Below are 23,482 nucleotides of genomic sequence, written 5' to 3'. Positions count from 1 at the left end.
AAAACAAATCTACATTTGTCATAGTTCATAGCTGCCCCACATAAGCAGCCAAGAAAAGAGAAAATCGTTGCTCATGGGCATAGCAAAATGTTTGCTATGCTGACTTTCCTGCATTGAGATTCTGTCATGATTAGTTGTTTTTAATAACAGTCCCTCCAATAGTTACATCTTCATAGGGTCTATGGACCCCTCTTTCAGAAGTGGGACTGGGTACAAAACGACCACCAACAACACAGGATCTCTTTGTATATCAGGATCTTAAAGAAAGGAATGAGGAAGCTCAGTGTGGATCTTACTCTGTCAGCTGGCAACACTAACGGGAGGGCATTCAGAAGGAGGAGTGCCCGTGGATCACGAAAGAGAGCCAGGCTACAGCTCACCAATTATTACAAAGAGAATTTCCAGCTACACAATGCACCCAGAGAGGGAATTACAAAACAATGTTCCAGAAAAACTTTTTTTTTTTTTTTTTTGCTACTCTCCAGTATTGATTGGCAACATGGTGAAATAGTCCAGAAATCTTGAACTGGTTTTCTTGGTTAATGGAGGTGAATCTGAAACAAATCCAGGATGCAGGCTTTTGGAAGAGTATCTCACAGCCTGATTGGAAAGTCTTTGCTAGAGACTCTGTCCATTAGCACAACACTCACTACCCGTTTGTTTGTATTATTCAGGAGACTCACAAGCCTCAGTAAATAACTGGGCCCTAGTTACTACTAGCTTTTCAAGGTCTACATGGCAGGAGCAGGGAAGGAAGGAAAAAACAGAAAGGTTAACTTTTTGGTCCCAGATTTTTGAGTTTGTTAGAAAATGTACATTCAATGTTTGGCGAATCAAAGACTCTTCTGGGAAAATGAAGTAAACAAACAAAACTGTTTACAGTTGCTTATTAACTCCACTTTTCACGGTTCAGGGTGATGCCTCACACTGTTGCTGCCTCAGAGCAAAGCACTTGGTATTTTAACTGCTTCCTGCATTCCTGGTCAGCACTCCCAAAATAGAAGCAGTGTGTCTTAAAAGCCCATGTTTTCTAAGGCCACTAGAAGATAATCTGCCAGAAGATGTGTAGTTGGTTGTGAAATAGCACTATTGAACTCCACTGTGTGCCCTTGGCATGGTTCACCTCAGGTTCTCTGTTGGGATGACGATAGGTGTCGCTGTGCCCATATGTGAACACTGAGGTCTTCTGCAGCTCATGCAGATCCCATGGAAGCTTCCAGTGGCTCACAATGAAGAGGAACTCTGCGTGTAATCTCTGATGATGAGAGTGTCATATTTGGGAGATGATGGGATACAGAGGGCTGACTCGGAGACCGGCGAATTTGGGGTGGTGCTCCCGGAATCCACCGAGTCCCTGAAGGGCGATGGCGGAGTGAGGGCTACCAGCTCCTCCAGATCGGGTTTGCCTGGTGTGGCCTCGGCTCCTGTAGGAGTCTCCTGGGCAGGTGATGCCCCTGTAGTTTGCTGAGCTCCTCCAGTCACCTCGATGGCTGGCAGTGGCTGGATATCTGCGAAAGTCGTCATGGTTGTGGGCAGCTGGATCTCTTTGGGGATCAGGTAGGATGAGCAGATAGGGGCACCGGCTGGCCCAGGCGTCGGCCCGGTGGACAACATCATAGAGTTGAGCTCCGTGATGTTGGCTGTGAACCGTGTCACCACGCTGCTGATCTGCTCCATGAGCGAGCCCTGGGATGAGCTGCTGCGCGCTGCTGTTTCAGAGTGCAATGAGGGTGCATCGTCGTCTGTGCGGCCAGCTGAGCCCCCAATGTGGCTTAGTGTGCTGATGGGCGAAGGAGAACGCGGCCTGGCAGCTGCTGGGAATCGCTCCTCTGTCTCTGCTACATCATACAGCGCCTTGGAGCCTGCATCAGGGGGCTCTGCTCCACTTGCCACAGCACATCCGATGCCACCAGTCCCTGCTGCCCCAGGCCCGGAGCCACCCACCCCTGCACATGGCCCACGGCTCTCTGTGCTCTTGGGGAAGGGTTTGATGACTGCTGTCTGATTGGGGTTCTCCTTCTTGTTGATGTGGACCGACAGCCTCTGCCACAGGTGTTGCCCCCGGCTACTCTTTTCGTTTTGGGCCCATGTCACGGATTTTCCATTGGAGCTGCAGAAAGAAGAGAGTTGAGAGGTCACTCAACATGTACCGGAGCAAGCATGTGGCTTCCCCAATGGTGGGAGGTGATGGGAACCTGAGCAGGAAGGACACTGTAATCCTTGAAGAGACGATCCTCTAGGACAGTATGGGAAGAAATCGTGTTTGAGTTAAAGGATGCTTTACCTAGCCTTCTTTTGTACCATTATAGCAAATGTATTATTAGGATAAAGGACCATTTATCAGTATTCTGCAGACATTCATACCTCACCAAGGTGAGTGCAGCAATGCTTCATGCTGCAAATACAGATGTAGAGGTTGGCACCATTTTGGTGTGTGTAATAAAGCCTGGCTCACAGCTACAGTTAGCAGCCTACAGATGGAAAAGTTAATTAAACCAAAACCTCATCTCACCAGCAGTTTTGCAAGGGATGGAAAGGTGAAAGAGGCAGGATTACCAAGAAGTAGATATTGGTCCCAGCTAAGCATTTATTCTGCATATGGGCATATGTACCTAGTGATTGTTGTGGGAACTCTTGATTGTGAACATGGCCTTTCTAGTCTGGCTTATCTGCTGGAAAATACAAGTTTAATGAACACATACAAATTTCTAATTAACTAAAAATTTCTACACCACAGGAGTCCTTCTTATAAACATGTTTTAGGCCTGCAAGTTGAATAATTTCATCAGAGAAACAGTGGTGTACTGCCTTGAGCACCTAGCAGTGCAATCTACAATTATGGTTTTGATGAGGCTGACAGGAGGCTCTGAAGGCCTTCTTTACTCTTCCCTCTGGGCTGCCTGTGTGCTCTGAAAGCTACTCTGATGAAGACGCTGATGACGCCTCAACTTCAGGATCTGTATCCTTCTTTCTACCGAAATGTCAGGTAGCCACCAGACTATAGATGGTCCATCAGAAACAGTATGGTAATCAGGGGATATTTCATGTCTTGCAGGGATAGCTCATGAGGGATCTTTTTGTGAATCCCCATGAAAATAAATTGAAGGGAGGGTATCTGATACTTTTCCCTTGCTGGTGTTATTCTACACAGTATAAATAAGGTGCTAAAAAAATGAACCCTTCTCTCTCAAGCAGTGGTTATCACTAAACTTAGTTTGAGTAACTGAACATAATTGTTTATAAGACACATCAATAAAATTTATTATAAAAACTAAGTGTGCTCAGGAAATTCTGATAGTTTAGATTGGGTCTAAGCATCAATTCATAGTATAAGAACTTTGTTTTAGGCCTTTCCCACTAAAATGATTCTGCAGCCTGTGTTTTCTAAGCTGAGAAACCCCTGGAAAGTGGTCCTTGTCTGGGTTCACTTGCCCCTGAGGCCTCCTTGCTATAGGGCTGGCTGGTTTTGTCAAGCAGAGGTTGACACCTACTCTGAGGTTTCCTATTTGATCTTGTAAGGAGAAGTGAACTAAGACACTTCTCTGGTGACAGACCACCCTTTCCACAGCTTCCTCAGCAACATTCTTTCTTATTCTCCTTAATACTGCTTTATCATCCCTTTGCATTTTGCCATTTTCCTTTCTCTGCTCCTTCATGTGAACTCATATTCCATTTAATCGTCTCAATATATTGCAACCTAGAATTCTTCAGAATTCAGAATGTAAAGTATCCTCCACCCCACCATTCTTCTGGTAAGAAAGGATGAGTCATTCCTGAGTTTTCAGTTAGCTGTACATCTTTATTAGCAGAAGGGACAGGTGCTTTACATTCCTTCTAATATTTTCAGTACTTATATTTCCATTTAGCATTAACCTGACTTGGAGTTCACAGTGCATTACTCTTGTCTTCCCAAGTGTGCACTAACTTCTGCAGCATAGCCCAGAATAATTGTCCAGGTTATTTATGGGATTTGATTCAGAGGATGGCTGCCAACTAGTCCCACTTTCTGTTACCAGCAGCCTAGGAAACAGACATTTGGAGAGGGGTAATTAGACTTTCAGGTCATTGCATCCCTTTTAATACAAAGCATGGACTAGAAACCAGAAGAGTAACTGGACCAGTTCATTCAGGATTTACCCTAGGGATGCTTCAACTTCTAGTAGGAAAGTTTGGAAACATCTGCTTTTAAAACTCTCTCTGTCTCTGTCTCTCTTTCTCAATTTATTGTAATAGAACATAACGTCTATGTTAACATTGACAATTTTTTTCTTTTATACATAGTCATACAGTGCATTAGGAAACCTTTGAGTAAATGTCTAAGAAAATCATCAGAGAGAGAAGAGAGATACAGAGAGAGAGAAAATATTAATTAATAGGGAAATATGACTAGATATAGAAGAGCTCCAAGAAATGGAGCTCAATTATGAACCCCTATTTCCCCTCTGGAACATGAACATTTTGTTTCCTAGTGAAAATGGAATTTGTTAAAGAAAAGCTATTCACATTAGTCTGTGTCTTTGTAGAATGTAGTTACTAGGAAGACAGCAACCTTAATTACTCTGTTCTATGACAGAATAATCTAAATAAGCAGTTAATGTAGAATAAGATTCTTCAGCTAACAAGTTCCAGTGTTTTCAGTCATATAAGATCAATAGAGAACAGATCTTAAAGCCTGGATTTTAATTTTGGGTCTGCCATCCAAGATGCTTGGAATGGAAAAAAAGTTCTATGCCCCATCAAGAAGCAGTTTGTTCATTTGGAAAAAAAGTTATCTTGAAGATTGAAAGAGATAATCCAGATAAAAAAGTTTGGTCAGGAGTGGGTGTCTCTTATTCCATGTGAACACAATGTGTCAGAAAAGACATCTCTGTATTTAGTGCTAGTATGTCTCTGAGTTTAAGGAAAAGAGAATTCCATGGAAAGTAAAGCAGTGTGTAACTCCATAAAGTCCTTCCAGTTGTTTCTTCTTTGTCTGACTGGAGCTCTGCAGTCCTGTGGCCAAACCCACCCTAAGATTTTACCAATCTACACTGTTTTCTTGTGTGTTCACATCCATTTCAGTTTCTTCCTGAAAGTTCTTATTGCCCTCTCCATTGCTGCCTTATTCTTCCCCTTTTGCTTAAACACACCATGACTTCCCTCCCCTCCTCTGCTCCCAACTTAACATTTCCTTCATTCCTTCATATCTCCCACCCCTCCCTCCTCCCCTTTCATTTTATTTGTTTCATCTTACTTATTTTATTAAAAAAACATCTTCCCACCAAATTCAGTTGGATTGTCACAACCACAGCACTTAGGCATGTAAGGACTCTGTCTGATATCTGCTTCATCTTCTGAGTGGGATGCCTTAGAGGCACAGACAGTTTATTCCCTGTCATACCCACAACATGTAGTGAATGGTATAGGGAATGAATATTGCTTAAATGATTTTGTAGGCAATAATTAACTGGATCAATGCATTTCATTTAAAAAGTGTTTATACTGTATTTTTGTGTGTTTCAATTACATTTTAAACATCTAGTACTAGTAAAATTCAATTGTTTATAGATCTATTTGTTATAGATCTATTAATTATAAAAGAATATCTTGTCTATAATTCAAATCATAAATCAATTCTTTTTGTAACTTTTATATATATGCATGCACAAACATACATACAAACACTTGTGCATGTGTGCCTGCATGTGTGCACGCACACATGTACATGTGCACACACACACACACACACACACACACACACACACACACTAAACATACACACACTGGTGTTAGTGAATAGTCTCAGTGGTGAAAATTTACTGAGACAGTTTGTGTAATGGAGAAGAGATAGGACACAGGTTGTTTTTTTGAGATCTGCCCCTGACTGATATTGACAGGACGTCTACTTAAGACCTCTGTACTCTTTCCTGCCAGAAAAGACTAGGACAATATACCTCCATTCATATTGCTTCTCAAGGAACCCAGAATATTACTTGATATTCAACCAAGTATTGCATCTCTACAAATTCAGAAGATTATGTATCATTATTACATATTTCATTTACATGAAGCTAATTATATTGATTACTTTAACTGAGAAGTTTTGTTTCAGCTGCAGGATTATATGTTTGTTCTAGTGGACCAAGATAAGAAAAGAGCAAGGGGATGTTCCTTTACTTGTCTATAGCTTTTGACCTTTTCCCACTACATGCATTGAGTTTCAAACGATAAGTGGAAAAGGAAGGGGGCGGGATAACACAGTCCCTCCAACTTGGAGGGGGGTCAAAAAACTTCTTTATTTGTCCAAAGACCACTAATCCATTTCAAAGCATAATGCTGTAAAGCCTAGCATCTCCTTTTTGTCCTAATCTTCTCTTTATTGCTGAAAGAAAAAAAAAACTGTAACATTATTTGAGAGAGAGAGAGAGAGATTCTCGGTGGCTGGTTAGTTCCTTTTGTTTACATTTCAGAGCTTCCAAAATGGTATATTTTCCCTGTATTCTCAGCAGTGATTCTTTATCCCTTTTGTGTAGGATGCCTAAATTACTTATTCCTTGCAACAGGCTCTGGATATCAGCTTGGTGACCTCTCTCATCTCCCTATTTATCATCCCAAATCTGAGAGAATTGGAACATCTTGCCCCAGCATGCCATCATTAGACAGCACACATCAGAGTGTGATCATCACAAAGTTCTGCAGAATGTATAATGTTTCTGTTAATATTAAATGCAGCTAAACATTTTGTGTAGTTTTGGCCTTCTAAGTGCTAATTTAGGGTTGCAGTGTGACAAAGGAAGCATGTGAACATTAATTTTTCATCATATTATTAAAATATAAACCTAACTTCTTTTTTCTTTTCTTTTTCTTTTTTATATATTGTTGTTGTTGAATAGTTCATTAGTGTCTTCCTGACTTACAAAATTTCAGGCCATAAGAAAATCAAATATATCCCCAAGAGATATTTTTAAGTGGTTTTCATTAATGAGCATTTCTTGCTTTTGTATTTTGGTTTTGAGGTTAGGTAGAAGGGAGTTGTCCTGCAATTTTGTGCTGCCAAAAAATGAAAATATCTATGAAAACAGTAAGAAACTGGAAATGTCCTTAACTAATGATGTCTATAGAATTGTATCAGAAAATAGTAGATTAAGGAAAGAACTAATAAATTAAGTCTAACATAAGCAGAAAATTTGTGATAATATTTATAACTATTTAGGAAAACTTTGGTCAATATACTTTACCAGCTGTTTAACTTGAACTAAAAACTGTTCAAATTTTGTAAAAAAAAATTATGAAGTTAATATTTTTATATTCAGTCTTTTCTAAAATAGGTAAAAGAATGGAGCTTTGCTTAAAAGTTGACATCTTGATTTTTAAAATTACATTAAGAAACCCACTATAGTATCTATGAAAATGGAGGCCTAATCTATAGGTTACCTCAATTATAGCATAAATGTATGTAAAAACTGCTTTGATAGAAACTATTTCAACATCTCTGGTGATGTTGTGTTAGAGATTTATATAGAGAAAACACTTAACTCTAAGGAAATGGAGTCAAGGAATAAATTATCAAACACATGTGCAAAACACAAAGGACACCATATTTTATGTGCATAAGGCTATGTAAAGGACTTTTAGGAAACATCTGATTGTCAAGGTGGGTGGGATAAATGCCATTATAGGCCCTTTAGAAGATGATATAGCCTTTTAAAATGTAATTTTAATGTAATGTAATCAATGAGATTAGGTTGCTTATCCTACATAGTTGGATATATAAAAAACTGTATGAGACAAATACCGTATCATGACTTAACATTTTTAATTTCAATGCCCATGACCTTACACTAAACGCACACATAAGACACTCAGACAGAGACGCAGACACAGACACAGACAGACAGACACAGACAGACAGACAGACAGACACACACACACACACACACACACACACACACACACACACACACACAAATGTTACTGTTCCTTATTTTATGGAAGAAAAACTTTAGGTGTTTGGAAATAGTTTGTGTGGTTTAAGTAGATAAGATTAATCATTTGATTTATATTGCTTTAGCCCATGCCTCAGTACTTTTTAGTCATATAGTTACTCAGAGACTGAACATCTTCTGGTCATTAATTCCAATAACATCAGTTGATCAGGCACCAACATTTGCTAGAGATAATGACTAGATGCCTTGATGAAGGCATTCAAAGCCAATGCCATATGTGTTAATATTATGTGACAGTTTTCAGTCTTCATGCATACTCTGAAACAATAGAACCACTCTTCTTGGTAGTTCTAGTTCTCCTTGATTTATTTTTGGAGTTTTAATAAATGGTGCATATTTTAATTGTATGAGTCAGCTACCGTCAGGTTATGTAAAAACTTTTGGTATTTGAACAAATATTGTTGTGGTGGTTTGAAAGAGAGTAACATTGTCCTGATAAAGGATCAGAACAATAAAATGATTCTTAATGACATGTGCTCTACCCGTAGACAAGTGCCTTGCTTAGCCATCAGCAGATGGGGACTAACACAAAGACAGACAACTGGACAATGTGTCAAGAGAGGAAGATTTTGGAGCATTTGTTTCTAAGTGGAATTTCTTCATCAAACTCTTGCAATCAGGGCTTAGGCAGTACATGCAGAAGAGATGGCAGAAACATTGTAAGAGACTGCGGGGATGGATAACTAAAGAAGCAGTGTCCTGCAGGTACAACAGGACTGATGCAATGAGAAGCTCACAAAGATGGAGGCAGCATACACAGAGCTTGTATTGGTGACGGGGAAAGTAGACATGGGCTCGCACCTCTGAATAAAAAGCTATCTGAAATTTATACACCCTACAAAGAAAAAAATGTTTTTTTTTTCAATGGAGTCTTACTGGGTATATGAACCATACTTCAGGGCAGGCCTCATGCCCAGGAGTATATTGGCAACACAAAATGACTCAATGCTATTTTTGTAAACCTTTTTTTAATTATTTTTTGTCTCATATTGCTTTGTTTAGGCATTTAAAAATATTTTTGGCCTTTTGTTTGTATATTTTAATTTTCAGTGTTGCACTTTTTGTGGGTTTTGTTTGTGTTTGTGTTTGGTATGTGTATGTGTTTTCTTGCTTTTTTTTTAAAGGACAAAGAGAAAGAAAGTGGATGGAGTTGAGTGGGTGGAGATACCTAAGAGAAGATGGCAGAGGGAAATCATGACCAGAATATATTGTCGTAGTTTTTTTTTTTTCAAAAATGTCAAAGAATAAAAGAATTTAAAAAGAAAATAGGAGTAGTTCTTCAGAGGCTCATATATTTGAATACTTGGTCTTTAGTTGCTGAAAATCTTGTAGAAGAATTGGAATGTATGGCATTATTTGAGGAGTTATGTGACAAGGGTGGAATTAGTTTTCAAAAATCCCCATCTTTTCCAGTTAGCTTTCTTTGCCTCATGCTTGTGGACCAGATGTAGGCTGGCAACTACTGTTTCAGTGTCATGCCTGCTTGTCTGCTGCTGTGCTTCCTGCCATGGTGGTCACAAACTTTAACCCTCTGGAACTGTGATCCCAGAATTAAATGCTTTCCTGTCTAAGTTGCTTCAGCTGAGGTGTTTTATCATAGAAAAAGAAGCCCCAAGACAATATCTAACGAATGGTAGATGGTATATTTACAAGCGGTTTTCAATTGTCAATGCTTTTGATTTTGTAGATGAGAATTATTAACAGGTAAGACATATTTCAAGGGTGACAGAAAAAAAAAAAAAGAAGCCAAGAGAAAAGATGGCTACCAGTATTTAGTCACAATATTTTGATGGAAATGAATTGCTTTTTCTTTTCTTTTTTTCCCCTAAGAATTTTGAAATAAGGTAGACAATGTGAGGCGGAAGGTTGTAAATGGCAAAGGCAACAAGAAATATTGGAGTGCATGAGAAAGCATTCAATTTGCAGAGCCTTGATAGGGGACAGATAACAAAGAATTCAAAACTTGAGAGTAATGAAGAAAACATTGCCATCAGCAGTGGTTAGGGAGAGCCACCTTCCTACAATAGATGAAATGCAGCCATGCTTCAGTGATTGAAGGAACAAATGAAATGCTATGAGAATGAAAGTAATTGCCCTTCATCAAGGAAGCAGAATCCAAATTTCAGAAAACCATAAAAAATATTCATGATATAGCCAATGACCTTATTTGAATATGTGGGGATAATGTATCAGTCAAAGCTTCAAAAGGTAGAGTTTGAACTGTTTTGTCTGCTAAAAGATTTCTGTTTGGTCACCTCCAACTCAAGGCTCTACATTGCTCCTTTCCTTTCTTCTACTATTTTATTAACTTACTGATAATCTGCTTAGTGCTTTTCAAATCTTAACCAGATAAATGGTCTAACTTAGAACAACTGTAGTCCATATGCTTGGGTAATGAATGTACAGAGAAGGAACCACTTATGGTCTATTTCTGTTCTATTCTTCTACTATAAAAGTCTAAATTATTAATTATGTGCATTTGATCTTCTGTTTTTAGATTGTTTGACTTCAGGTGCCATTATCTGTTATCATCTTGAACCTTCTCCTCTGCTTCAACCATTGGTGATGTTTCAGAGTTAGCACCACTTACATACAGAATGATGTTAAAACCTTATGTTTTATAAAGTTAATTAGTCCCTTAGATATTGAAAAACAGAGAGACAAGTTAAGCAAACCAAGGTTCTTTAAGAGGTAGTTTCGATAGTATAGGGATGCCGTGCCATGATACTAACATTTAAATGACCATGACTAAGTGAAAATGGAATGGAATGTACTGGTAGGAAAACTGTGGGGAGAAAACACATTTGCTTTTGCCCATTGGGTTTTTCTTCAAAATACGAAGACTTCAGGGGGACAAAAAACATTGCTACTGAAGAAGTAATGTTTAAATGAATGATTTGCAAGTGAAGTGCAGCTTAATGTGATCTAAAGACTAGGGACTTTAAGTAACATAAATAAACAAGCATCCACTAATGTGCATATTGCATACTTGACAGAGATGTATCCCACCATGTCTAATGCCACAAAGCCTTCTGTCAGCTCCTTTGATGTGTGGATTTTTCTTTTTTCCTTACTATTGGTGATATGTTTTTATGATAATTTCCCCAAAGATTATTACTTCCCAGGCCTTTAATAGCTAACAAAATTCCCATGGAAGAACCACTTTGTCCTATCTTCTGTGGTTTAACAGCAACAGGCGGCCTATTTAAAAGTTTTTAAAGTACATGAATCTACTAGTACCAACCCTGCTACACTGAAGTTCCCATAAAGAGACATTACTTCACAAAGTAGAACGTGCTATTGGGTATGTGAAAAAGTTTGGCACCTAATTGAGTCATTGCAATTTTCTTTCATAAATTAAGTGCTGTTTTTGATCCATTATTCTATTACCTCCATTGAAGTCTAAAATGTAAACTATATATTATTATGACATATGCATTCTAAGCTTTGTGTCAGGTATTCCAACTAAGATTAAAATGGAATTTAGTTTTGTCTGTTTTTTCAAATAGGAAATTATTTCTTTTTCAGCAATAACTATAAAAATCACTTGCAAGTCAGTAAAAAAATAAAAACCAGAAAAAAAAAAAGACAAAACAACCCTCAAACAAGATATAGCCGTATGTATCTGTGGGCTGGTTAGGAAATCAGCTTTATTATAAGCCTTGCATAAAACACAGATTGGGGATGGTAATACAGTCCATTTCAATAAAACTTCACTGATCACGAGTTATTTTTACTTGTGTTATTATTTTGACCTTCACAAACATCTGTGTCTCATAACACTTTAATAAATGGGCCTACTATTTGCAAGTTAACTCCCACACTATATCTATAGCAGTCCAAGGGCAGGAATTGTATGTATCTCCAGTGCTCAGAATGGTAGCAGGTGTCAAACTGTAGGCTGGGAGAATTAGTGAAATGAGGCAAATTATACAGTCCCAAGATTTCATTTTACACAGGTATTATTATTGTATATATAAAAACTCAGGTGTATGGATCTTAACTAAATTTCCCAAGTCTAGGTGACTGATAGAGCACTATGCCAAATCTCCAAGGAATGTGAAACATCATGGCGAAAAGTTGTTAGGTGTGAAAAATTTATTTCATATATTTTAGACTTTACTGCATGTATAAGGCATCTTTTTTGTGACGAACTATATGCCAACATCTTAAAACAAAACCACATTAAAGAATCAGTTTAAATAATAAACTGGTTTATGAGACACAGAATTAGATGAAATGGTTAATTCAAATTTCAGAGTACTCAGCTTTGCTGTCTAGTTTCTAACCACTTTTCAACAGTTCCTATCTAATAGGAACAGAGCATAGTGCAGTCTATACAGTTGCAAGATTTTATCTATATTATTGAAGGGGATTAACGCAGAAATCACTAAACAAAATTCAGAATTTACTTAACATCATTATAGTTTTCATTTCACAGCTTTAAAGCCAGTGCCTTCCTTTTCTGTTTGGTTTGTTTCATCATAGGTGAAATTAGTTATTCAAGTGACTGGGCATTAATACTTCACAATATTAGCCTCCCATCCTTTTCATAAAATAATCCCACACTACCCTTGTTTCTCTTAGACTAGTGAGGGACTACATATCTATCTACTTATTTGAACTAAAGGAGCCCCTTGTCAGAGACAAATTCGCTGTGATTCTCTATCATGGGGAAGTATGAACACATCAGAACACAGACTGTAGCAACTGTTCTCTTTGTCGCTGTGGTGACTGGAGAGAATAATATCCATTATTGAGCTTTAGTCGTTCTTGAAGATGGACCATCTATCTGTGAACATATATGGCAACAACAGGGTTGAGAGAGTACCCATGTCAATAGCACTTCCTTGGATGGGGTATCATTTACTTCTTCAGTTAGAAAGATTCTGACACACACTAAGACTGTACACTGTGAAAACATGAACAGTTGCAGTATATTCAGATACAGCTACACACACAAACTGTGATTGTAAAGAGAGTACAGAAACATAATACTTCATTAAGCTAGTCAATAGTTGCGTATGATGGTCTAATTCCTTTACCAATGTCTGGGTGACAATAGAGGGCAGAAGTGAAGAAGTTTGAGGATTAAATTTGATCATCAACTTGAAAGAATTTATGATTATCATGGAAACAATATCTGGTCATGTCTGTGAGGGATTATCTAAACAAGGTTACTCTAAGTGAGGAGGCCTGGGTTGTGACTAGGAAAGACTTTAGGAAGAACAATAAAAGGAAGCCATGGCAGAAGACAAAGGCAAAATTTGCAGGTGTCTCATATGCATCTATTAATCTTCTTGTTAAATATTTAATTCCGAGGAAACAAACAGGAACTAACTATTCTGGATCCTTACTTAGAAATTATTTTCATAAAATTTGTTTTCATCTTGGCATATTTTTCTCTTAATGTTCTTTTTAAATTGAGTACTATAATTTAAACTGCTTATTTATGAGATCAAGTATAAAACTGGGAGAAAAAGATATACCCATCTTGTGAATATTACTGTTATCTTTTGTGTATTTTTTGGGCTTTCCCTCTCCTGACAATCCCTCTTAGACAATCAAAATACATTGTTTCCTTACTCTTTCCACCTTCCTGTCACCTGTTCTTCTCTTCCCCTCAAATTCTAGTGATGACAAGGACATGAGAAATAAAGTTATAAAGAAAAGGCCATTTGTGCCCAATTAACTCTGCTTATCTGTGGGACCTAGGATATTACTTAAACAAAATGCCTTTGCTTATGCTTGCACTAGTCCCCCTTTCTTCTATAACACATCAGTAAAATAACCATTGCCATTACCTTGGCCATATTCAAACAAATGAACACACAAAACTTGACTAGTATTTTGCTGTTGTATAAAAGTGGGCTATTCCTGAAGTACATATTGATGTGGTTACATCTGTATGTCTGAATGTGACTCAGAGATACTTGGCCTTTTAGATTTGGGTGTCCCAGTCTGATACTCTAAGCCTTACTTTTTCTGTGCTCTTATTTTTGTTGTTAGTTAAGACAGGATTTATAAAATCCAATCTCGGAATGACTAGATCATAGAGTTCTAAATATTGATTAAAAGACCCAGGCAATGGTGGTGCATGCCTTTAATCCCAGCACTTGGGAGGCAGAGGCAAGCAAATCTTTGTAAGTTCAAGGCCAGCCTGGTCTACAAAGCAAGTTCTAGGACAAGCTCCAAAGCTTCATAGAGAAACCCTGCCTCAAAAAAACAAAAAATAAAAATAAATAAATAGATGATTAAAAGACCACTTAGTGGAATAACTGGGAATTTATGCTTATCTTAAATAGCTACACAGAAACTCCCAGATGAATAACACACATGCACATGCATGCATGTGCACACACACACACACACACACACACACACACACACAAACACACACACACACACAATCTGGTCATCCTGTTACACAACTAACTCTGGTGTTGTGCATCATGATGTTCTCCAGTGTGCTTGATAGGCAGTAGATCATGTTGGGAATTCCACTTCCAGGATTCTTACCAGAGGTTTCTGGTCACTGTTACCTAGTCTACTCTACTCCAAAGCTGTTGGCTTGTTTTCTAAGGATAAAAGTTATACCATTTTGTATTATATAAGTAAGAGGACATCAAGAACAACAAAGATGGTCTGTTGAGTCACTTTCATAAAACTGTTGAGACCCAAGAAAGGATTTTGGGCAGAAGAGTGGGTATGTACATAAAAGTGCCTACATGTATACACATTCATTGGATTGTCTCTGAAAGCCATGAATTCTGTTTGTTCAGCTCTTGTCTATGATTTCTGTGTTATTTACCACACACTTATTGGAAGCATTTTCACAGACTGCCATGAAAAGACCTCAGCAATGGTTCAGTGTAGTGGTCCTTGAAAAAAGTGAGCCATTATTTTGAAAATGGGAAAAATCCCACCACTGAGGAAGCAAACAATGTTTGGGAGGTAAAATTTTAATAGGAGTAAACAGTCTTATCTTCTGATTGTACAGCTGGGCGTCAAGCTCTCAGCACATGCAAACACAAATGGACATACTACTTTCTGAACTTCTTCATTTCTCACATATAGGGTAATCTGCAACACTTTCCCTTAACAGCTCTTTACCACAATTGAATTGAGAAATGACTCAAAAATATATATATTTAACAGGATAGTTAGCTGTAGTGATTTCTCAGAATAAATTTTCTCCCCCGAGGATTCTAGAATTGTTTAATATAATCCTGATTATCTATGTCTCTAGAGACCTTTTCTTAAAACACAGTTGCATGCAAAAAAAGCGCGTTCATTTCATGCAACACAGCTCACTTGTTGCTTATAGTACCAAGTACCCTGTCCCACAGGGTAGAACTCAGTTGGAAATTCCTAGAATAAAGAAACATGCACAGCACAGCGATGGGAAGTGTTCACCACCAACACAAAGAAGTCAAGGAGCTGCAAAGCTATAGTAGCCAGAGGAGGATTCTTTTTCCTGATTTCAGTTAAAGAAATGTCTCTTGCATTATCATCGACTCGTTTGGCATTGCTTTGCTCTTAGCTATTACATATCCCATTCAATGTAACTCAGATTAACTTCCTAGCTCATTGTTCCCTCTGTAGCAATGCTCCCCTCAAATGCAGTCCTTATCTTTTGAGTTTGTTTCATTACACAATTGGATATTCCTGAAATGTGAATTTCCTCCAATATCTTCTACTTTGCAAACTCCAGAACTGTTTGACCAATAAATTAAAATCCAGTGAAGAACTGACTGTTAGCTAAGGCTTCAGACATGCAAAGCGCACAACCCTAAGAAACAGCAGCATCTGGGACAGGAGGCTCCCATTAGTTGATATGAGGATGGTGTAGGTTTTACAGATTAAACACACACAACAAACCAGTGGTGGCCAGCATTGGACTTACTGGATGGAATGCATAATTGAGCAAGGACCCAGACCAGGGAGCCGCCTCTTCCTCTAGCTTGCGTACATTTAATTCACACCACCTCAGGCCACTCACAGTTTGCTTACCTGCTCATTGTTGCTCTCCCACCATTCCCCATACTCCCTTTGGGGGTGAAACACTCTATTTCCGACTTGTGCTGGGCCAGTCTCCTGTCTTTGTACCTGGTGAGCATGAACAAGGACAGGAGCAAACAGAAAGATGTGATTGTGTGCTTAACTGCCAGGCTGAGGAAGAGGCATGACTGCAAATATCGTCACCCGCACCAAAACAAGGTTTTCTGATTTGCACTGTTATGGAAGCTGACCAGTGATATTTCCTTGGTGATGCCAATGGTATATGGAAAACTGGGAATGGTTTTGTTACTTTAAGAATAAATCAAACACAATATGTACTTTACTTAACGAATGGATCTGTAAATTCACCACATCTTTTAGTCCATGCTAAAAAGAATACACTCTCTACAATCTAGAAGAGATACTAGTCAATAAGGGTTTGTTTAGCGCTTACCATGTATCAGTCTTTGCACTAGAGCTTTACCTAAAATTTTCCTGTCAGCAGTCCTGTGACAGAGGCTCTGCTGTGATTATTTCCATGTTACTGAAGAAGAAATGTAAAATTGCAAAGATTAAGTAAATTGACAAAAGAAAATCAATAAGTGGTTAGTCTGGGCTTTGAATGCAAAGTCAAAGTTTAGAACACAACTTCAAACTTCCATTTTCAAGTTTTTAAAACTAAATATGTCATTGTTTCACCTTACTGAATATATATGAATGCACTTTATATATTGGAAAGAAAAAAAAAGAAAAAAATAAAGGCCTGTTCTGTATTTATAAAAGGTTCCTATAAACATTAAAAGATTGGAAGTCAGCTTTGGGTGGCCCACAGTTTGAATTCAAATATATTTTGTAACAGAACCAACAGCTCATCTCTCCAGGGAGGTACTAGCTGTTTTGTCTAAAATGAGTATTTGGATCCCTTTAATATGAATCTACAAGGTATAAAAGATGAGCCCTTCTGTGGGCTCTTCTGAGATGGAGAGTGTGTAGAAATAGTTTCTTACTCATTTGTTCTAAATCTGTGGGGTAAGAGGAGAAAGAGTCAGTTCTGGTTGCAAATGAGGACAGCAAGGCTGACACAATTGACTTTGCCAAAGTTACAAGCCAAACCAATAGAAAGCAATTTCCAGGATAGCTTTTAAGGTACAAGGCTTGAGAGTATGTACTTTTTTTTTCCATTGATGTGATACCTGGCATTATTCAGGCAATGAGAAAGAGAATTGGTATGAGAAAACATGTTTAGTCTAGTTTGGTCACATTCTCTTTGGTATCTTTTTCTATGATCTCAAAAGTAAAAGGACATAAAAAAAAATGTGATGGAATCAAGAAAATTATTGGCCCTGAGATAGAAATCTTAGAATCTTCCCTCTTCCACAGTGGTAACACTGTTTTATATTTGAATTAACATGGATCTTTATATCAAATTCAATGGGTAATGGATTAACTTAAGAACTGAATGTTAGTCAAGCATACAAGCTGTAGGTTTATTTGCCATCTGCAAAGATAACAATAGATCTTGCCTTAGCAGGTCCACATAATAATGGAAGAAGGATGAGAAGAATATACACCCAAGTAAGTGTAGAAGAAGGCCACGCAGAAGAGGAAAAGTACTTGTTTAGGAAGTAGAGGTTGCAGGAAAGGCTGAAAGAGGGATCTTTGTTTTATGAAAGAAATAAGATAAAAGGGAAGCTATAAGTAACCTGTCATGATAACACTTCATACTCCAGTACTAAATACTTGGTATTTATTTATGAATTGGATGGTGCAACTGAATACCATTGTAACAGTTCCAACTTAAATGGCATTACTGGAGTACTAAATTTATTATGGCTTTACAATTTTACAAAGGGAACTTAACATATCTTTCAAAATCTTCTGTTAGGTTAATGGCCAGTCATTTAAATTATTCAAAAATATTTTCAAATATCACACCTCCGCCTCTTTGTCTCACTATCACTTTGCCTTTACATTCTGCCCACTCTGTATACATTATGGTTTAAATCTAAGGCATTATACATGCTACATAGATGTTTTGGTACTGATATACATACTTAATCATATTGAAATTATTGTATGTGAAAAACTTCAAACTTTCTAATTAGAAGAGAGAAAATAATTTTAGAGAGTAAATAGATAGGAATGCTCTCTTCCATAAAACATTTATCATTATAAATGTTTCCCAATTGTAAAGCAAATTTTTATTTTATTCAACTACCTTCTGTTTTCAGAAAATAAGTGTGGCAGAATTGGGAACGATAATATGGAAGAAAATAATCCATGGACCAAACAGCAGCCCAGAGACTGGGAAAAGATTTTCACCAATCCTATATCTGACAAAGGGCTGATCTCCAAAATACACAAAGAACTCAAGAAACTAGTCAACAAAACACCAAATAACCCTATTAAAAAATGGGGTACAGGACTGAAGAAAGAATTCTCAATAGAGGAAATCAAAAAGGCTGAAAGACACTTAAGAAAATGCTCCATCCACATCCTTAGCCATCAGGGAAATGCAAATCAAAACAACTTTGAGATACCATCTTACCCCTTCCAGAATGGCTAAAATTAGAAACACCAGTGATGACTTATGTTGGAGAGGATGTGGAGAAAGTGGAACGCTCCTCCACTGCTGGTGGGAGTGCAAACTCATACAGCCATTTTGGAGATCAGTATGGCAGTTCCTCAGGAAAATGGGGATTAGTTTACCGCAGGACCCGGCAATCCCCCTCTTAGGCATATACCCAAAGGATTCACATCCATACAACAAAAACATCTGTTCAACTATGTTCATAGCAGCACTATTTGTAATAGCAAGAACCTGGAAGCAACCTAGATGTCCCTCAACTGAAGAATGGTTAATGAAGATGTGGCACATCTACACAATGGAATACTACTCTGCAGAAAAAAAATAATGGTATCTTGAAATTCGCAGGCAAGTGGATGGCACTTGAAGAAACCATCCTGAATGAGGTAACCCAGTCACAAAAAGAGGAACACAGTATGTACTCACTCATATATGGATTTTAGACCTAGATCAAAGGATCATCAGCCTATAATTCACACCACCAGAGGAACTAGGATACAACATGTATTCTAAGAGAGTCATATAAAGTCTCTCACAGAACTGGGCAGGCACAAGTCCCCTAGAGCTCAGGTGAAGTGGGGGAGGGGCGGCAAATGGAGAGAGAAGTAGGAGAAAATGAGGGGGAGGAAAAGAAAACATGCGCTACCAGGAAGATTGAGCCTGGTTAGGGATAGAAGATAGGAAAGAGAGAGAGAGAGAGAGAGAGACAGAGACAGAGAGAGAGAACATAAAAGAGGGAGCCAATATTGGTTTGAAGATAAAGTTGAACACAAAGAAAGGCCGAGAGAACTACAAGACTGCTCCCAACTAACAATCTCAGCTTCTATGGAAAGGTTATCATAAATGCCCTTCCCGGAGAGTGAGATCAACAACTAACTTCTCCATGGAACTCAACTAATGCCTTTTGAAAACAGGATCAAACACCCATACATAAACACTGAGTCGAACTAGAACCCAGATGCAGATGGAGAGGACAAGACCATGCGGCAGAAACACATAGAGACAGCTTACCTGAACAAGGAGGAGCTAATGGCCACTAGACTGATAGCTGGGAAGCCAGCAGGGGACTGACCCTGAATATGGGTCTCATCCAGAAGGACTGAGTAGTCTAAGAGACCTCACACAGTGGAGCCAGGATGTATCCCTGGTGCACAAAAGGACTTTGCGAACATATCCCCCTTGGAGGGATAACTGCCTTAACCTAGAGACAGGAGAGAAGCCCTAGTCCCTACTTCACAGGACCTGTCAGATCTACATGACCCCAACTGGATGGCATTCCCCTACATATGGAATTGGGGTGGGGCGATGGGAGGGGAGGGTGTTTAGAGTGCATGTGAGAGGGCAGAGAGGGTAAAAAGGAGGGAAGGAGGGAGGGATTGGGGCAGGGAGAGGCAACTGGGATTGACATGTAAAATAATAAATTAAATTAAAAAAAATGCTTTGACTCCAAAATTTAAGTTGAAGGACAAGTTACTGGGGAAAAGGATTTCTATTTTTGTTTCCACAGAAAATGAAAAGATGTGGATTCCTTCCAGACTAATGTGGTTTGATCACGCCAGACTGCCTGAAACATAGTACAAGGTGATCCTACGTTCAAAACAGCTAGACAAAACAGCCCTACAGACTGCAGCCAGGATATCTGAATCTTCTTCGAATCCCCCATGACAGTGCCCCTTACCAGCAGGAAGTAGTTTGGAAAGAACAACGCCCAAATTCCCAAATATTGTGTATAAATGTTTGTTTTCATTTAATTGGACTTTGTTATATAAAATTAAATAAAAGAAAAAGAAAATAATCCTTGGTTAACAAAATACAAATATAGTAAGTTATTGAGTGAGGAACATTTGATGCACTTGTTGTAGTCGCTCAATATCACAGAAAAATTATAAAGAGGTTGTAGAGTTGGTCATTGTTAAAATGCTTCCAATGCAAGCATGAAGACCTTAGTTAGATGCCAGTACTAATGTGATAAGTCATAGTAGCTTATGACTATAGTTTCAATGTTGGGGAGGTGTTCTGTGGTGCCAAATATTGGACTTTCCATACCAGGAAGGAAAAAAGAGAAAATGCCTCAAACTCATTTGCAATCTAGACTAGCCCAATCTGTGAATCTTAGGATTTTGAGAAGCCCTGTCTCAAAAACAAAACAACAAACAAAACAAAACAAAACAAAACAAAAAAACAAAACAAAACAAAACAAGGTGGACAGTCCCTGGTGGATGATACCCTAGGTTGACTTCAGGCCTCCAACATACAGGTGCATGTGTGCGTGAGGGCACTCTCTCTCTCTCTCTCAGAAAATATTTTCATCTTAGTAAGGGAAAAATTTAAGATTACTTAGGAATAAACCTAGGAGCCCAGAGAATTGATCATAGTATATAAAGCAAAAACATACTATTTGTAACATATAGGCAATGAAGAAACATTCTCTGAATGAGTGAAAGTAAATGAAGAGTTAACTTTAGGAGTTATCAAATGCCCATGAGGACTTTGTTGTTATTATTTGTCTATTCTGTTTTATTTTGTGGTGCTGGATATTGACACTCAAGATCTAACCATGCTAGGACACCATCCTTCTACTGAGCTGTATCCCAGTCCAAAAGAAACAATTTACAGATTTGGGTCAAGAGACAAAGGATGAGGAAATGTTGAAGATGTTTAAGGAAAGGAATAAATTATGTAGCATTCGGATGTAAAATAATTGTAGAAAAAGAAGGCAGAGAACGGTTGATAATTACGTTACCCTTTCAAAATCTTTGCCCAAATGTCTGTACATTCTGCTACATATCCCTCATTCAAGAGAACAAGCCTCACTTCATGATTCCAGTAACTGTTTTTTGCTTTTATCAGTAGTATTTATAAAATACAAGTACTATTTTTTTTATTTCATTAATCTACTGTATATTTTTCTCAATGACATCTCTATCAAATGTTAAATAATACGATGGCATAGGATTTTAGTAGTTTTAGTTACTGCTACCTTTCCTGTGCTTATGGCATTGCTGATCTCATTATTTATAGGTGATAATATTTGTTACTTGATGGTCTGGATAAATGCATGAATAAGAGGAGAACCAAGTTATGGAGACATACTTGACATGAAGAATGGAAGCTTATCACATCCATGTTAAGTGCTCCTGGACTTACTTAATGAAGTCAGAGTAATTATCAAAGAGAGTAGAATGGATATGATTGGAATTGTTTGAAGTTGAGAGCAAAATAATTGAATAACTGACTCATACTGTGCTACTGCCCATATGTATATAACTCCTAAAAAGTACATTACATCCTAATGTATAGGGTGACACTGTTGTGCTGGATCTCTCTTGAGTGGGATTCATGGTTTAAAGGCATGAATCTTTTCCACCAGGTGGGGATACACACACAGGAAATTCTAAAAATTCAATGTTATGATTATTTTTGCCTTTACAATATGTGATTTGAATAACTAAAAATTTGTTAAAAGAATCTCCAAAGAAAAACACACCAGGAACTTGAAAACACTAAAAGTTTGATTTTTTAAACTGAATGTTAAAATGCTAAAATATATAATTTTATTGAAAAAATGTTAAGACAGAAAGCATGAATTTGGGAAGGTTGCATTGTGAGGGCATCTTGTAGAAGTTGGAGAGGCACAGTGAGGGATGGGTGTGATCAAAATACAATGTATGTATGTATGTATGTATGTATGTATGTATGTATGTATGTATGAAATTTTCCAAGAATGTATTAAGAAATGTAATTGACTTCTACCAGACACTGGATTTGGAAATGTTTTGATTGTTTCAATCTGTAGAACTGTAAGAAATAAGTCTTGTTCATAAGCCGCTCAGTCGTTGGTGTTCTTGGGATAATAATCTGTGTAAACTATGACCAGCATGTAGTTAATAGAGTATTCAGGGAAACTAGACAAAAGGATGAAAACACGGTGAAACCACAAAGCCAAGAGATTCAAATAGAAGACACCTTTTCCGATTACAGCCAACCTGTCTTTGGATCCAGGCAATCACAAGATGAGATAAACTGTGGCATCCTGTGCATTTGAGGAACACAGTCTGATATCAAACTTCCCGAAGTATATGATTCAGTCAAAAAGCTTCTCCCCACCATTTAAACAAAGAGCTCGTGGCTAAGAAATTTCTATTCCAGCTTTCTACCCAGAGCCTCACAGCTGGTGTGTTCTAGAAAGTCCTATTTCTAAATAGGACTTTCACATCCAAATCACAGGATCTTTGCTAACATCTTTCTCTTCCCTCATTTTATGATGGAAAAAATCTTTAAGTAGTCTGATAATGTGTTTGAGATACTAGAAAGTTCATATATACCGGCAGCATTGTGGGCTTAATGAACTATGCCGAATTTTTTTCCTAAAGGACAAATTTGACTACATAATGGCCAAGTAGGAAAAAAAAAAAAAAAGCCACTCTTAAGGCTTCCTTTCAACATGCAAACAAAATGACAGTCAATTCCCTAGAGTTTACCTAGACTGCAAAGCAAAGAAATCTGAAAGCCAGTGTGTGACCTAATACAATATCAGAAGACAGACAGCAAGGAGGGCTGTAAGATCCAAAAGCTCCAAAGTATTTCCAGGAGTGCAAAAGTAAAGTCCAAACCAAAGTTCCAAGTAAAATAGATGAGAGAAAATTTCTAGATGAAGATAGATGGAAAGGTATTAATGATTATCAGTTTAAAAGAAGTAAAGCCCAGCAAAAAGCTGTCACAAGTGTGACTTTGCAGAGTATATCTCTGGTCCTCAAAATTGTGTGTATTCATACAGAAGAAAATACACTAGAATGGCTTACCAAATATCCCACAAATTTTGCTGATTGCATACCTACTCATGTAGAGAAGAATATGGAGAAGGTACGAGGGTAAAAATGGAAGATATGACCATATTTCATTGTAAAAA

At 37.9% G+C, this 23,482-nt stretch overlaps 1 protein-coding gene across 2 annotated transcripts in view; it reads right to left on the bottom strand.

Annotated features, from left to right (window-relative positions):
- Positions 1 to 1,100: 1,100 nt before the first annotated feature.
- Positions 1,101 to 23,482, bottom strand: part of Grm5 (glutamate metabotropic receptor 5) — a 433,207-nt gene continuing 410,825 nt past the window's right edge. Inside the window, exons 8-9 of one of the 2 annotated variants that reach the window (XM_051192180.1) lie at positions 15,999 to 16,094; positions 1,101 to 2,110 (exon numbers count right to left, since the gene is read on the bottom strand). In XM_051192180.1, coding sequence (XP_051048137.1) covers positions 1,225 to 2,110; positions 15,999 to 16,094 — 982 coding nt within the window. In that variant the 3' untranslated portion in view covers positions 1,101 to 1,224. The remainder of the gene's footprint in view (positions 2,111 to 15,998; positions 16,095 to 23,482) is intronic. The other variant, XM_051192181.1, reaches the window with a different exon arrangement.

This window comes from Phodopus roborovskii, unplaced genomic scaffold, assembly GCF_943737965.1.
Source record: "Phodopus roborovskii unplaced genomic scaffold, PHOROB, whole genome shotgun sequence".
Taxonomy (NCBI): domain Eukaryota; kingdom Metazoa; phylum Chordata; class Mammalia; order Rodentia; family Cricetidae; genus Phodopus; species Phodopus roborovskii.
This window is presented reverse-complemented; position numbering and strand designations above follow the sequence as displayed.